Below are 16240 nucleotides of genomic sequence, written 5' to 3' on the forward strand. Positions count from 1 at the left end.
TTCATATGGGGGCCAACCTTCTGCCTCTGTAGACCCCTCCCCACCCTTCAATAGTTCTCAAGGCCCGCGTAGGAATTTTTAGAGCAGACTTTCGAGTGCCAGACACTTTGGTGCCAGACGTTTTGGTGCCAGACATTTTGGTGCCAGACATTTTAGCATCGCAGAAAAGCTACACTTTTATAGCTCTTTAGCATTGCTAAAAAGCTATGCTTTCTTAGCTTTTTGCAAATAGGTATAAAATTCTTGGCCATGTTATACTGAAAAAATTAATTATGTTCTATACAGTAACAAAATAACATGATACAACAATAATAACAATGCAAAAACATTTTATTCATAAAGCTCCCTGCGTAATACCTTTATCTTCAACATACATAAAACAAATTTTATGTATTTATGTTTTAGCGATTTGAACATAAAATAATGTTTATGTTCGAATCGCTAAATTTATTGAAGGGTTTAGGGAACTACAACTGTCAGCTGCATAAATGTAGCCGCTGTGTACAGTTTTTTCTTTCCCACTTCTACTTAGAATTTATTGAGTCATAAGATGTTGTTGAGTCATAAGTCACAATGAAAGATGGATAAATTTTGAACTTGTAACCAAAAACTTAAAAGGTTTTGCACAAGAACATCTGCGCCAAACGCTCTTTTTCATTTTCAAGCTAATGTTACAGTAGTAAGTGCGCGAGAGAAGGAAGTGGCTACAATTATTCAAGCATGATCTATGTGAAATAACACAGCCCTGGAAGAACAGCACAAAACTAGCATAGTTAAACAAATGGCTACTGACTAATTCAACAAGCCTATAGCCTGAGATCCTATACAGCCATTGTTTGAACATTTCTCAAAGTGTTTGTTTAGATATCTTACAGACCCATAGAGGGGCGACAAGCATATCAGATACTTCTCTCGGCAATGCAAATGTACACAGCATGTGTTTAGCCAGTCATAACTCCCTAGTAGTTCACTCTAACTAATGAGTGATATTATTATTATTTAAAGGATCACTCACATCAAATTATCAAATATTTCATCCAAAATTATATCTTTTTTTCTATCATTTGATATAGTTTTTAGTTTTATCTGGTTGGTCTGCCAGGATGTTTCAATATTAAAATCAACAAAACTTGATCGCAGTTGAAACCCTTGAGGAAATATGACTCTAAAAAGGATGTCAATAGCTGTACTTCCTCCTTGTCCATCTCATTATGCCATAGGCTATTGCATTGAAGTTACAGTGTTGCGTGTCTCTAATGGTGAATGCTTTATTTTGTATTTACTGTTGATTGTTGAAATAAAACTTAAAATAACATATCCGATACATTGCTATAGATGTTTCAAATGAATTAAAGAAGGGTTGGTCTATAATTTGCACCATTTTCAACCACTAAATATGTAAACATATGAGTTATTATCAGATGCTGATTAGAACACATATTTAATTACAAGCAATATGCATGACTTACGGCGTTATTGTCGGGGAAGTTTGGGCACATCTTTTTCTTCTGAGCCTTTTAAGCGTGATCAGGTGTAGTCGAGCTTCATTTTGAAACGTCTTGGCAAATATAATTTATATTGGCCAATATATAACCCATTTGGCATTATAATTTTTTTAAATATGTAACACAACTATTAATTATTGTTACTGCAGTTTTTGCTGCTCCTACACATACTGTACTATTTTGTATATACCAACGTGCCATGTACACTGCAGAGCATGTATTTTAGACGTTACAACATACCACCGCACAATCTATTTGTTAACGCACAATTTATCATTGCGAAATGTGTCTTGCCACATAGAATGAAATCATACAAAATACAGAGCGAGTCCATGCACCAGGTGGCGCAAATTTATGAACAATATGAAATGAACCTATGCACAATGCAGAATGTTTCGGATAGAATAGGTAGCCAAGAATTAAACTCATTGTCTCTTTGTTTATCATGGCGTACCAAAGAGAAACATGAGAAACGCTTACTAATTCTGCCTTCTTACGTCAAGTTTTGCTCAACTTTACAATAACTTACAAGCCCAAGATCCTCGAGTAGAGGCATGAGGTACAGTGTGATTGTTAAGTAAGTTGAAATATGTAAATGGCTAACTGCGATAATTTGGAACAAGGGTATGTTGGACTCAGTAAAATGCTGTTTGGTCAATCAAAAGTGCTGAATAGCTTTTATGGCTGTATGTATGAATTCTCAACCATTTCTTTTTCAGAAAAAGCAATTTCGGTATAAGAAAGTCAGAATGAGAAACAAATGCTGCCATTTTTATAGCAAGGTTGACAAAGCTTAAAAGGTTTCAAAGGCTTCAAAGGTTAATAAGCTTGACAAAATGTCTTGAAGGTGTCTTATATCAAGAGTAATTTTTCATTTATCTTAGATACAAGCAGGTTTGTGTGGATTAACCTTAATGAATATAAGTGCACTTACCAGCATTGGTATTGTCAGCCAGTATTATACAGAGGAACCAGAAGAGATACTTGACAGTCATGGCTGACTTAAAACTGGAAACTGTGAATAAAACCATTTAGGTATTGGTTTCAATAGAGATGGCACTCTCTGGTAAACCATCAGATCTGTGTACATATCTGTAAGTAGAAGTTAAAATCAGCACTAAATAAATTTAGGGTGTGTTATTTAGCCTGTGAACCACTCTGTGGTAACAATGTAGATATTAGTTACCCGCGAGGGTGCATGTACTTTATATATACAATCCTTTTGATACAGTGGTGGTTGATGTAGTTGAGATAGTACGAGTCTGAATTAAGGTTTGTGAAGGAAACTGGTTGTCCCCCAAATCAAGCCAGCCAGTGTAAGGAAAAAGCAAACTGGACGAAATTCATCCGGTTGAGTAAGGATCAGCCACCCCTTCCTCTCGGAGTAAAGAGGTAAGACTAAACTATATAAAGGACTGGGATGTCTTGTAAAGTGATGTAAAGGAAAGAGCGAGAGTAAATGAGGCACTTATAGTACACTGTATTCCTAATTCCTACTGTAATGCGATAACTTTAGGTTGATAAAATATGAACTTACAGTAAACTCGATGTAGGTGATTTCTCTGGTTAGGAGTAGTAAACAGAATCCTTTACAGGTTCACTATAGCTTAGACAACAAATATTAACGATAATGATAACAAGAACAATAACAGAATCAAGACAGCAACTTTCAGCAAAACTTTACATGAGCTTCAAAAAAATTATTATCAGAGAATGTCTACCATGGAGTTTAGTACATTTTAGACAATAGTTTAGACATAAAAATCATTAAATTCTGAGTCATCATGTACACAAAACGTTCCAGTACATGTATTTTGCATGATAATTACACTACAGAATGAAGTTCCTCCAATGAATGAATCGAATAAAAACAATTTTGCTGCTAACCAAACATACATGTACTTGTTGCTAGCAACAAGCTTAACAAAGTCTGATATTCTATTTATTTTTAATTAGATAGAGATCAGGTGGGTATTTAAGAGGCTGCTTCTCAGGAATCAGTGAAAACCTTTATACCAAATATTTTTGGCGACCAGACGGAAGGCATGCGGAATATGCTTCTAAATTTTGGACAAAATTGGTCAAAAGATTTTGAAATGCAGGCACACACACAATTAAAATGGGGATGTATTAATTTAAATAAGTATTTGGCTATGTGAGCGGATAAGAAATGGCTATTTGTAGAAATCTCAAGCTACTTGTTTTTATGATGCGTTGAGAGACATACACCCTGGCACTATCAGACGCCCTAGTTATAATACATGTAGGTACACGATTGGCTACACCGGGGCATTCTGATTCCAATAATATACTTGTACTTGAGAAAATGTAGGAGAGCTACAGTAGTTAGTTTGTGATTAGGTAGATGATGGTACACAGTAACATAGTCAGATAAGGCTCATTAACACTAAATAAACTCATGCTTTTTAATGCACTATTAAAAGCTGTGACCCAAAATCTTTATATCAATTACGCTGTTTTGTGCTTTGTAAAAGTACATGTCTAGGGCTTGTTTTATAATAAACCCATTTAGTTTACATGAAAATAATATTTGTTGAATTTGTTCACAGGTGATTGATAGTGTAACTAGAGAGCTGGTCACATATTGATGAAACGATAACTCCAAAGCTCGAGATGCATGCAATACTATATGAATGCTCATTATATAACTCATTCGCCGAGGGATATTTTGTCGATATTTTTTTGGGGGCATCCTTTTTGCACACTTTTAAAAAATTCAAAAGCACCCTTCACTCTCAATGAAAGCCAGTGTTTTCAGTTGTCATATACTATCATATACTCAAACCAAGGAAATACTGCTGCAAGTATTTTATGATTTGGAGGGCTATGCAATCAAAGTGCACACCATACACGCATATTCTGCATGCATAGCAAATAAAGACCTAAAGCAAGTTTTGTGTTACCACTTTTAAATCATTTTAAAATTTATAAGATTATCTTGAACACTCAATTACATTAAACCAATCTGTTCAAATAATGTTCCTTTTTGACAGTAGTTCAAAATCAACCAATATTATTCTATTAGCAATAAGTGCAAGGTATTAATTCATATTCACTCTTTACCCATTATCCTTTATCCCTCATCCTTTATCCCTTATTCTTTACTCCTCATCCTTCATCTCTCATCCTTTATTCCTTATTCCTTATTCTTTACTCCTCATCCTTTATCCCTTATCCTTTATCCCTTATTCTTTACACCTCATCCTTTATCCCTTATCCTTTATCCCTTATCCTTTACACCTCATCCTTTATCCCTTATCCTTTATCCCTTATCCTTTATCCCTCATCCTTTATCCCTTATTCTTTACTCCTCATCCTTCATCTCTCATCCTTTATTCCTTATTCCTTATTCTTTACTCCTCATCCTTTATCCCTTATCCTTTATTCCTTATTCTTTACACCTCATCCTTTATCCCTTATCCTTTATCCCTTATCCTTTATCCCTCATCCTTTATCCCTTATTCTTTACTCCTCATCCTTCATCTCTCATCCTTTATTCCTTATTCCTTATTCTTTACTCCTCATCCTTTATCCCTTATCCTTTATCCCTTATTCTTTACACCTCATCCTTTATCCCTTATCCTTTATCCCTTATCCTTTACACCTCATCCTTTATCCCTTATCTTTTACCCCTTATTATTTATCCCTTATCATTTATCCCTTATCCTTCACCCCTTATCCTTTATCCCTTATCTTTCATCGTTTATCTTTCATCCTTAGTAAGAACAAATTGAAAAATATCTATTGCTATAAACCCCATCCGCGGGACTTGTGATAACGCTATTAAGACCTGCTGTTTTTCATCCGCATTGCATGAATCATCCATATATTTGAAAATTATCTGTTTTGATCAAAGCTTGCTTCAAGGACTTTTTCATTATCATAACATGACAATGTTTTCCTCAAGCTCAGAACTATATACTCTTGATTTAATTTGCTTGAAAGGTAAACTTGTATAATTTTAGTTTTTATGGAAAATGTAAAAGACAATAAACACGCTGCTACAGAACACCTGTCCAGTCATAGACATAGTCACAATATCAAATGACCAAATGATTCCTAAGAACGCAGGAATATTCCTATTTACTCTGATCATGACAATAAACAAGGCAAAGGTTGAGAACTGAAACAGGAAAAGTGATCGTTATGATGTACATTAGTTGTGCTGGAAGATTGGAACACAACTAAAGATTAAATGTTCAACACACAGTTACTTGTTACAAAGCCACCAAAATTTAGCTGCAATGACATGTCACTGTAATATAACGTTAAATCTACGCTATCAAGGTAGTTAATGTTTCAAAAAAGTGGTTTGAAGTGATCATTACTTACTATACCCTGTAGTAGCCGCCATTCCGTTCTTTCTGATTTCTCCATGATGAGTGATAGGGCTTTACGTCAGAAGAGAAGTTATTTTGTTGCATTTAAATGGAGTCAACTTTCACATTACAAAAGCTGTATTCAGAGAGCTTGGCTTTGTTAAACCAATTCAAGTGCACTGTAGCTTAACTATAACCTTGATTTGCTCATAATGTCAACCAATGAGAAGAAATATGTTGAATGCCAATTCAATACAATATTTACTCTGATAGATTATAGCAGTGCTAGGAAGGTATGAGTAATTCCACTTGCTCATATTTTCATACTTGGCACATTGATCAGAAGGAAACAAACTTGGTTTGACTTTCACTCACTCTAGTCTTTGAGTGAATAGAGAATGTGACAAGTGTCAATCGATGTAACTCGTGTGACCTAGCCGACCTTGTACAAAAAATGTTGTAGAGGCGTATGTGTACACACTTCAGTGTTATTTGTCAGCTACTGCTCATGCAATATATAGTTCAAAATATATAACATATCTATACAACACAGCTGACTGTACTAACTCTGCACATGTATAACATAGCAGTGAGTGTACTAACTTTCTATATGTGTATAACTAACTCTCTGTACAGTTATAACATAGAAGAGAGTGTACTAACTCTCTGTACATGTATAACATAGCAGTGAGTGTACTAACTCCCTATATGTGTATAACATAGCAGCGAGTGTACTAACTCTCTTTACATTTATAACATAGCAGTGAGTGTAGTAACTTTCGGTACATATATAACATAGCAGTGGGTGTACTAACTATTTATACATGTATAACATAGCAGTGGGTGTACTAACTCTCTATATGTGTATAACATAGCAGTGAGTGTACTAACTCCCTATATGTGCATAACATAGCAGCGAGTGGACTAACTCTCTATACATGTATAACATAGCAGTGAGTGTACTAACTCTCTATACATGTATAATATAGCAGTGAGTGTAGTAACTCTCTGTACATGTATAACATAGCAGTGAGTGTACCAACTCCCTATATGTGTATAACATAGCAGTTAGGGGACTAACTCTCTGTACATGTATAACATAGCAGTGAGTGTACTAACTCTCTATACATGTATAATATAGCAGTGAGTGTAATAACTCTCTGTACATGTATAGCATAGCAGTGGGTGTACTAACTCTTTATACATGTATAACATAGCAGTGGGTGTACTAACTCTCTATATGTGTATAATATAGCAGTGATTGTACTAACTCTCTGTACATGTATAACATAGCAGGGAAGGGACTAGCTCTCTGTACATGTGTAATATAGCAGTGAGTGTACTAACTCTCTGTACATGTATAACATAGCAGTGAGTGTACTAACTCTCTATACATGTATAATATAGCAGTGAGGCCCATATACATGGTGTAAATTAATGGTGACCTAGAACGCTAACCTGCGAACAACAGGTCAGGGTTCAATTCTCAAAAAGGTCACTAGTGTTGACAGGAATGATATCCAACCTTAAATTGCTCTCTACAACTGGGACTCAGACGTGTCCAGCCAGGACCACAGAGCAATTGTTTGTACAACAATGCCCTTAAAAGTATGTACAGCCTTTGCTTGCAGTGAGCTATGCACAGATCATACTCCATTTTCGAGGATTGTTCACACACACTATTTATTTATATATATTTTAGAAGGACACAATAACGGTTATGGAAGGTTGAATATATTATTAAAAATAGATATCGCAGCTTTATTGAATATGTAATATATAAAACAAATTTTAAATGTAGAATTATATGCCAAGTAGTTATTAATATGCAGTAGCCCGTGGAACATAATACAAGTAGGTAAAATGGCAAAGAAACTACAGGCTTCTGAGAAGCCTAACATAGAACGATGTTGGCAACATCGAGCTATAAAATCTGTTTAGAGGAGCAAAATTCAGAGGAGAATAGGAATACCATACCTCCAACACACCGGAGCTCAGAGACACTCGAATTTGTACAGAGGGTAGATAAACATGTTAGTTTTTCTTAATAGAAATGGTGGCACACATCTCTATTGTATTTAAGGCAGCATCCTGACAGGCCCACAGACAGGTCCACAGACAGGCCCGCCGACAGGCCCACATACAGGTTCACAGACAGGCCCACAGACAGGCCCACAGACAGGCCCACATACAGGTCCACATACAGGCCCGCAGACAGGCCCACATACAGGTCCACAGATAGGCCCTCAGACAGGCCCACATACAGGTCCACAGACAGGCCCACATACACGTCCACAGACAGGTCCACAGACAGGCCCACATACACGTCCACATACAGGTCCACAGAGACTCACACAAAATTGTAGTAGATTTTATCAAAACTTATCAATATTTTTATCATTTATGATTTTTTTTCAAGGTTTGAGGTAATTCGACTGCCAGGATGTTTCTAAGTAAAAATTAACAGAACTTGATTGTGGTTAAATTACTCAGACTTTAGCGGAAGTGCAATTATACCGTCTGTAGTTGCACTTCAGCTATGAGATCGACAGAATAAAGATGCGCAATGCTGCAACTTGAACGTAATAGCCGATACCGATAGCGAGCGAGACAGGAAGCCGTACAACTGATGTCATCATTTCAGGACCTATTTTTCTTTCGAGCATTGTAACCAAATCAAACTTTGCCAATTGTAATCTTGAAACATCCTGACAGCCACTTCACTTCAAATATCAAGAACAAACACAAATGATAAGAAATACTGATGCTTTCTGATAAAATCTATTAACCTTTTGTGTAAGTTCATCTTTGAATGATAAGTTTGTTTTTAGAAAAGGATGATATTAAAAGCAGCTACAGTAATTTATTAACTTAGTGCGCAAATGAAGATATCTATTAACTGTATAAATTTTCTGTTCTTGGTTTGAGAGAAAGTGCTGGAAGTGCAGTTGCAGTCTGGATCAGGCTGGATGTGAGTAGAGAAGCTATCACTTCTGCAGAATTGTTCGATTTTTAGTTTGGGGAAGGCGACTCATAAACACTCGTAGTCAAATCTAAAACAGTACATATCATAGTGTATCACAGAGTGTATTTAGTGTAAAAGTGCATGCAGAGTTAGTGAGTACACGTTTATATTCCTACTGCTTGTTCTGCTGTCTGATTGGTCACTCATTATGAAAGTTACAAAATAGTCTCATTTTGAAATGAAGTTAAAAGTTTTGGTTTTACCTTTGTCAGATGGCCCACTTGGAGGCGGAGCCTAAGTGGTGCACATCACTGAATGTGTCATCTAAAACGTTTTTTAATACACAGAGCCTTCCAATCATTTGGCAGGCACTTAAACTGGCTAACCACCAGGCTGCCAAACGATGTGAGAAAAGAAAAGTGGAATGAGTTTGCTCTTTGGACAAGAAGGCAGTCTTTATTTTGCAACATGCACCAGTTAACCAAGAGTTAACCAATAGCTTATAATAATGGTATTTTAATGGTTCCATGTTTCTCGTTTCCCGTATTTATGAGTGTGTTATCTCGGTAACAATTAGCATTTCAGTATTGTGATTTTTCAAACTATAAGTTATGTAAGCCAATATTATATGTCAACAAATTACGTGTTACAAACTATAAGTTAGATTAACCCATGTTAGAAGTCAACAGATTACGTGTTACAAACTATAAGTTAGATTAACCCATGTTAGAAGTCAACAGATTACGTGTTACAAGCTATAAGTTAGATTAACCCGTGTTAGAAGTCAACAGATTACGTGTTACAAACTATAAGTTAGATTAACCCATGTTAGAAGTCAACAGATTACGTGTTATAAACTATAAGTTAGATTAACCCATGTTAGAAGTCAACAGATTACGTGTTACAAACGCTTAGCATGAGCAGATTTTTCAGAACTTATATTCTATTATGATGATTTAACTGAGTAAAAAAAATCTCCAAATCAAGCAGCGCACATTAGTTAGTCAGCAGTCCAACTTTTAAGAACTAGCAACTATTTCAGTGGTGACTGTCATAGAAATTACCTTCTAACCGTTTGAAACCTACCCGCGTACATACACAAGCAAGTCCTCTGATTATAGACCATATTAATAGCTTTCCATTGACTGTGAAAGTAATTGAAATAACACAATTTCTTTTTAATTGAATATCATTTTAAAAGCTCCAGGCTTGCAGAACGCAATAAAAAAATAAAAAATCACATACATTTATGATTAGTTTTTTTATGTTCTTTCAAAGGAGTGTTGTTTTAGAGATAACTGAAAAACAGGACAATTGGAGTACATCGAGTCTAATAGTGTGTCTATATTTGTTATGAATAGAAAAACATTTAGTTTCAGAGTAAAACTTTTGCTGCTGAGGAGAAGTTTTCTAGCTTTGTATATGTTTGATCTTTCATTAACAAGAATTTCAATCAGTTTCAACCAGTCGTTAGAAACTAATGTTCTGTCAGTCGCCATTTTCCGTTTTCAATTCAGTTACAAGTGTTCTTGATATTTTGCTGATATCTCAAGAACTAATATTCTAATCGATATGACACTGCGGGATTAGACTGGAAACATAACATGGTTTAAACGACTAAAATTTTTGTAATCCCATATAAAGCCAGAAATTCAGAAGAGCAAAATAAAGCTTTGCAGTCAAGTTTACTCAATTGTAGGATCAGGTGGAAAAAAATCGACCAAATTGTCTCCTATCTCCTACCGTATTAGGTGTTTAAAGTTAGGAGTGGTTCCGATTTAGGCTGATAAACCCCGGTGGTAATCTCGTGCCGCCAAACACTTGTAGTGCTAGACTCGGCAGTTTATGCTCACATAAGCTGCATCACGTGATGATTGCATAAAAAATGTCCGTTCATTATACAGTTTTAGAAGTGCTGACCTTCACCTGTGCAGTTCATTTCAGGGAGGTTTTACCTGCATGCAGCCTTTTACAAAAGTTGAACAGCCCCAAACCTTTTTGTTGACCACTTGAAACTCTCGGCATTTCTCGGCGCATAGATTCCTATTTCACAGCCAATAGACTAGCGACTAGACTCCTTCACCGGTGCCCACAGCGTAAATAGGAACCAGGCTTTAACTGCTCGTATGTAAAGTCACCCCACATAGAGAAGTGGTTAGCAATAATTATGCAATAATGTTCAAGAAACAAACACCAAATTTTAAACTGGATTTCATTGGTTTACCAGTTCCTGATGATGCGCTAAGACACCAAGTCATTGCGAACATGTTAGCTAGCTAGATTTAGATAGATTGTGGTATAATTTTGTATTTTGTTTACAAATAAAAATAATGATTTATCGAGTAGCTGTTAGTAAACAAATAATGTGGTCTGTGTGAATGAATTATTTTTTCACGACTTCATAATTAGAGCAGGTTTGTTTGCTATGAATGAAACTATTCAAATTCCGTTATTAGATGTTTGGAATGATTCTGTTGCTCTAACATGTCAATGGTGAGTTCTTGTTTATTCTTATGATGTGAGTTGTTTTCTAATATCAATTTATTTAGCTAGGAACAGTTTTAGGGTTTTAAGGAATGACTTTTCTCCGTAACAATGCCAGGAATCAGAACTATGTAAATGCACCTGTTTAATACTCTTCCAAGGTGTGATACTCTGAGTCACCAGTTTGGGTTTCAACTTCTGGTTCTCTAAACCCCTCAGCTAGTGAGTAGACTTTAAAAGGGTCTGTCAAATAAAAGAACACAACATTTTCATATATAATTACCCTGGTAGTGCGGTGTGCTGTGATAAATCATCAGGTGTAATTACTGTACAGTAGACGATACTATAACGTATACCTCCTATATCATCAATACCACATAATGCAAAAACGTAATGTATAGTTTTCATTTCATAGTACACAAAAAACTTCTTATAACGTAGAGGGACAAGTTGGTGGAAGTTGTAAAATTCAATTCAAATAACCAGATTCATGCAGTTAGCCTTGAAAGTGTTGCTTTCTTTCTGCACTTAGGAAAGAAAGCGATTGTATATCTATTATGTGCACACCCTGAATGTCTAGTTTGTCATGGGAGAACGTCAAGTGTGTTGATAGAGCAAAGAAAATCATTAGCCACATCGTTATTCAGAATCGGTGTGGGTGTTAGAGTGTCAGTCAACCAATCTCAATGTCCGGATTTGAAGTATCGTCGAAAGCTACATTTTACGATAACCTTGAACCCTGGAGACAAATAGACGACTACACACCACTTTAGTTACAGTAAAATATACTCTTGTTTTGCTTTATTGTAGATGCAACATATTTTTTCTTATTTTTATTTAGCGGAATTTACTTTGCTGTCTAGAAACATAAACCAATTGTTGTAAATTGATGCCGAAGATGTGCTCTACCTTTAACTTTTTGTAAATTTTTTGTAATCATGAATCATAAGACGACTGCGAGAGACAAGAAAAAGAAAAAAAGTTGTCGATACAAGCCAAGAATACAACAGGCGTACACTAAATAAATTAGAAAGTTGAGTTAAATTTTTTTAAGGTTCGATTAGTGAGTTTTGAAAAATATTGGAATGAATTAGACAATTTACATATATTTTACAGTTTGTGGAGCATAAAATAGCTATAGCAGAAATGTTCCTGGAACAGATTCTTTGCGTTGTAGGAGCCCCTACTGTATGTACGATTATTCCAAAGTGTCAAAAGGCGACTGATTGGCCAGACAGACAGGCATGGCTCTTATTATTCCTTACTATACCTTCTGTTATAAAATATTTACTGCCAAATAAGGTATGATTGTAGCTTACGAGTTGCTTTTAATCATAGAGTTATCCTATATAGATTGATGTTTCACACGGTGATTAATCTATCAACTCATAAATTTAATGAAAACATCTATTCAGTATGCAACAAGCAATCAGCCATCAGGGTCTATAAACAGAAACAATTTAGAAAGATAACAAGACAGAATTGGCTGTAGGGAAGCATCAAGAATTATAAGCCAACCCAAGCCCATGAAGCCAACTTAACTCACTGTGTACACACTCTGTACTAAAAGCTGCTGTTGTTTTGCTATTGTGAGTAATATATTACTGACATCTGAACAAGGACTCCGCAAGCATATTCCCTACTTACAAGAAGTCAAAAAGCCTTCTAAATCATTTACAGTGATTCATGTGCAATAAGACTTGCTGTATGACCAGCATGCAAACTTCATTCCTTTCCTCATCTGTTCCATAGAAACCAAAGAATGAACAAACATATTTCAAAATGTTTCAAACCTAGTCAAACCGATTTGGTATGAACTGACAATTATGTTGGTTCACCGGCTCCATTAATCAGCACTAACTAGGAATAATACTTGTCAACTTAAGAACAAGAGCAGGCCTATCAATATTGTGTTTGGGCAGGGTTAGGTTATGTTGTAATGGTCTATAAATAGAGACAAGTATGAACAGTGAGCTAAGTTCCTTGTTCATGTTTTACAGAGATTACAGAAGTCGGTTCATTTGGGCATGCAGTGGAACTTCTGCTTACAAAGTTCTGGAATCTGTTTCGTAAGCAGAAAATTTTGTAAACAAAAACCAATATCACTATATACATGGTCTAATCTGTCTTAAGCCTCACGAAACTTGGGCATAACGTTTGTATAAATTAAAACCATGTATTTAACCATTAAATACGTGTAATGGTTAAAACCTGCCACAAATATGTGTTAGAGTTATATTACTGCAAAAGAAAATAGATAGAAAAAGTATACATGAAAAGAAGAAAGAACCGAGAGAAATGATAAATAAAAGCTATGAATGGTTTGTTAGTTTGTTTACATTTGGCGTTCACCAACTAGACGAGGCTAAGCAAAGACCGTGAGAAGTAGGAAGGTCAAAGGAAGTGGATGCTGTATTGTTGTCTTGTTTTTGTTTTATTCAGAATGTATGTTTTTAAGAATATAACTAGAAAGATGTCTTCACATTGGCACAAACTAAAAAACCGTCATCAAACAATAAACACAGAACTTGACATGCTAAAAACAAAAGTTGTCCTACTCTGTATACAATGTAGGATAACTCCAAATTATACAACAGATGAGCCAAAACACTTGCTGCTTACTGATTTCCAATGGCAAGTAAATCGAGTGACACACGTTGTAATTTTACACACAATAAGAAAATGGACCAGGATACAAAAGGTCTTTTCACCATTCCGTATCTGGAAACATCTTTAGTAAGTCGAAGCAAAATCTTTACCAAAAGATGTGTTGTAACTTGAAAATTATGTTTTGTAGAGTACAAGTTCCACTTCAATGATTAAAAATCATTTCAAGCATTTATTCCATAAAAAAATTGCTTTTAGTGTTGACATGTTGAATTACAAGAAAGTATCGACAAGCACCATGACATGAATATACAGCATGTCTACATATGTGCATATAATGTTTAAGCAATAAACCAATCACAGTGCAGCATTAAACGCAAAAGGAGAACCGAAGCCAAGCACTACTGTAGATGCAGCAAACTAACTGTATCCATAGTTATCAGCCACAAGCAAGTAGTGATTGTACAGAAACATACTAATTTTAATGAAATCTTATAGTTTATTACAACAAATTAATCTGAAATGATATGCTTTAATGTGAAACAGAAAAGTACAGTATGTCGTCAAATCTTATACTAGATATATTATTGTTTATATTGCTCAAATTGGCGCAAGGTAATACAACATATTAATTCGATGTATTTTTATATATTACTATAATATAATAATATCTAATTCATTCTAATATAATTTAATGCAATATAATATAATGAAAATATTTAATATAATGTTATGTCATGAGATGGATTGTGATATAATATACCACAGTATTACCAAACCTAAATAAGGTCATGTGGTGAAGTATAATAGTAAATGCCACACAACTTTATGATATGGTGTAATATAAATTCCCTTGATGGATTTTTTGGTATGTTATGGTGTAACATAGTAAAGTAGCTTAAATAAGGCCAAAGGAAGCATATTAGGGTGCAATACAGCGTGCAAGCATTGACGCTTTTTAATAAAGTACAGCATGGTATCATGGCTATTTATTGACAAACATCATGGTCTCTGCCTTCATCTTTTATAAGTTTAAAACTAAGAAAATATTTTCCATCTTTAAAACTTGAGAGCATTCTTTAGGGAATAACGGGACGCTGGTTCCACATTCAATTGACTAACCATAATTTTTTTGTTGGCAGACTACCAGAGTCTCTAATCAGAAAGGAATTGTAGCAAAGTAATCAGGAAGCAGCATTAACCTACCAGAATGCATTATTTATAAACAAGCTTTTGATCAAAAATACTTCCTTGTTCTCAAAATGCTATATGTTGGTACAACATATAGCATTTTGAAAACATATAAAAAGTATACGCTATACCTTATAGGTTGTGATATTTAGTATAATAATAAGAACAGTGTTTGTCCATCTGTCTGAATCTATGGTAAGAGTGTTATGAATAAAAGATTGCTTTGCACAGGAATCAAACTAAAGGCATCAGATTCATAAACAGGTACACTACCACTACACCACTCAGGCTCTTTAGCACTTCATAAGATAATCATCCATATAGTGATTACTCAAGACAATCTCCCACAGTACAAAAGACTGGCAAGCATGCTAGTTTATTATAGAAACAATATGTTTTCAACTCATAGCCTTAGTTCCTAAAGATTGGGTTAGCCTTTCATTATTTTAACAGTTGAAAAAGCCAAGGGCATAGCACCCATTCTTTATTTTATCAAAAACAGTCTCAGAACAGAAATTTTATTTGTGCTATTTTAACCAAACCTCTTTAATCAAATGGGTTGGGATCGATGTGTCTATTTTTCCTAAGATAACCTAATAACTTTGATAACTTTTGATAAGAATTTACTGACCTTTTCAAGTGAATTTGAGGGTCTTTCTTTCAATTTAACTTTAGCAGCTGGCTTCTATTTCACCATGGCAAATAAGAAATAAGTTGTGCTGGCAAAAAAATCTTGCTAGCACATCGTAATAGTTAAATTTTTCTAGTACACTCTGGACTTGACTTTTTTTAGTACATCCCATTAGTCGAAACGGAAAAACATAAACGAGTCCTAATCTCCAGCCTAGTGACCCCACATAGCTGAAAATTACCAACTTCAAGTGCTGAAAATGGAGACCTACAAGGACAAAAATTTAACAACTGTCACTTAGTCTTATTAGTTTGGGCACATTCACACTAACTCTTTTGCTAAACAATTAATTTTCTTACTCAAACTCAGGTATTCTGTAAAACCTAACATTTTATATTGGCACGTTAGTCGTCAGCGTATACATGTATAAAGATATTTTGATACCAAACCAAATAGCATAAAATTTTACATCAGCTCAAGCTATAAAAACAAGGTCTCAATTCTGTTGTCAAGTGAG

General features: G+C 35.0%; 1 protein-coding gene across 1 annotated transcript; it reads left to right on the forward strand.

Moving 5' to 3' along the window:
• The first annotated feature begins 2558 nt into the window (after positions 1 to 2558).
• On the forward strand, positions 2559 to 8211 carry LOC137388146 (anti-sigma-I factor RsgI2-like). The gene is made up of 3 exons (XM_068074650.1): positions 2559 to 2599; positions 2778 to 2897; positions 7929 to 8211. Exons 1-3 carry the CDS (start codon positions 2559 to 2561, stop codon positions 8209 to 8211), a joined length of 444 nt encoding a protein of 147 aa, XP_067930751.1.
• Positions 8212 to 16240: the final 8029 nt, after the last annotated feature.

This window comes from Watersipora subatra, chromosome 2 (genome assembly GCF_963576615.1).
Source record: "Watersipora subatra chromosome 2, tzWatSuba1.1, whole genome shotgun sequence".
Lineage (NCBI taxonomy): Eukaryota > Metazoa > Bryozoa > Gymnolaemata > Cheilostomatida > Watersiporidae > Watersipora > Watersipora subatra.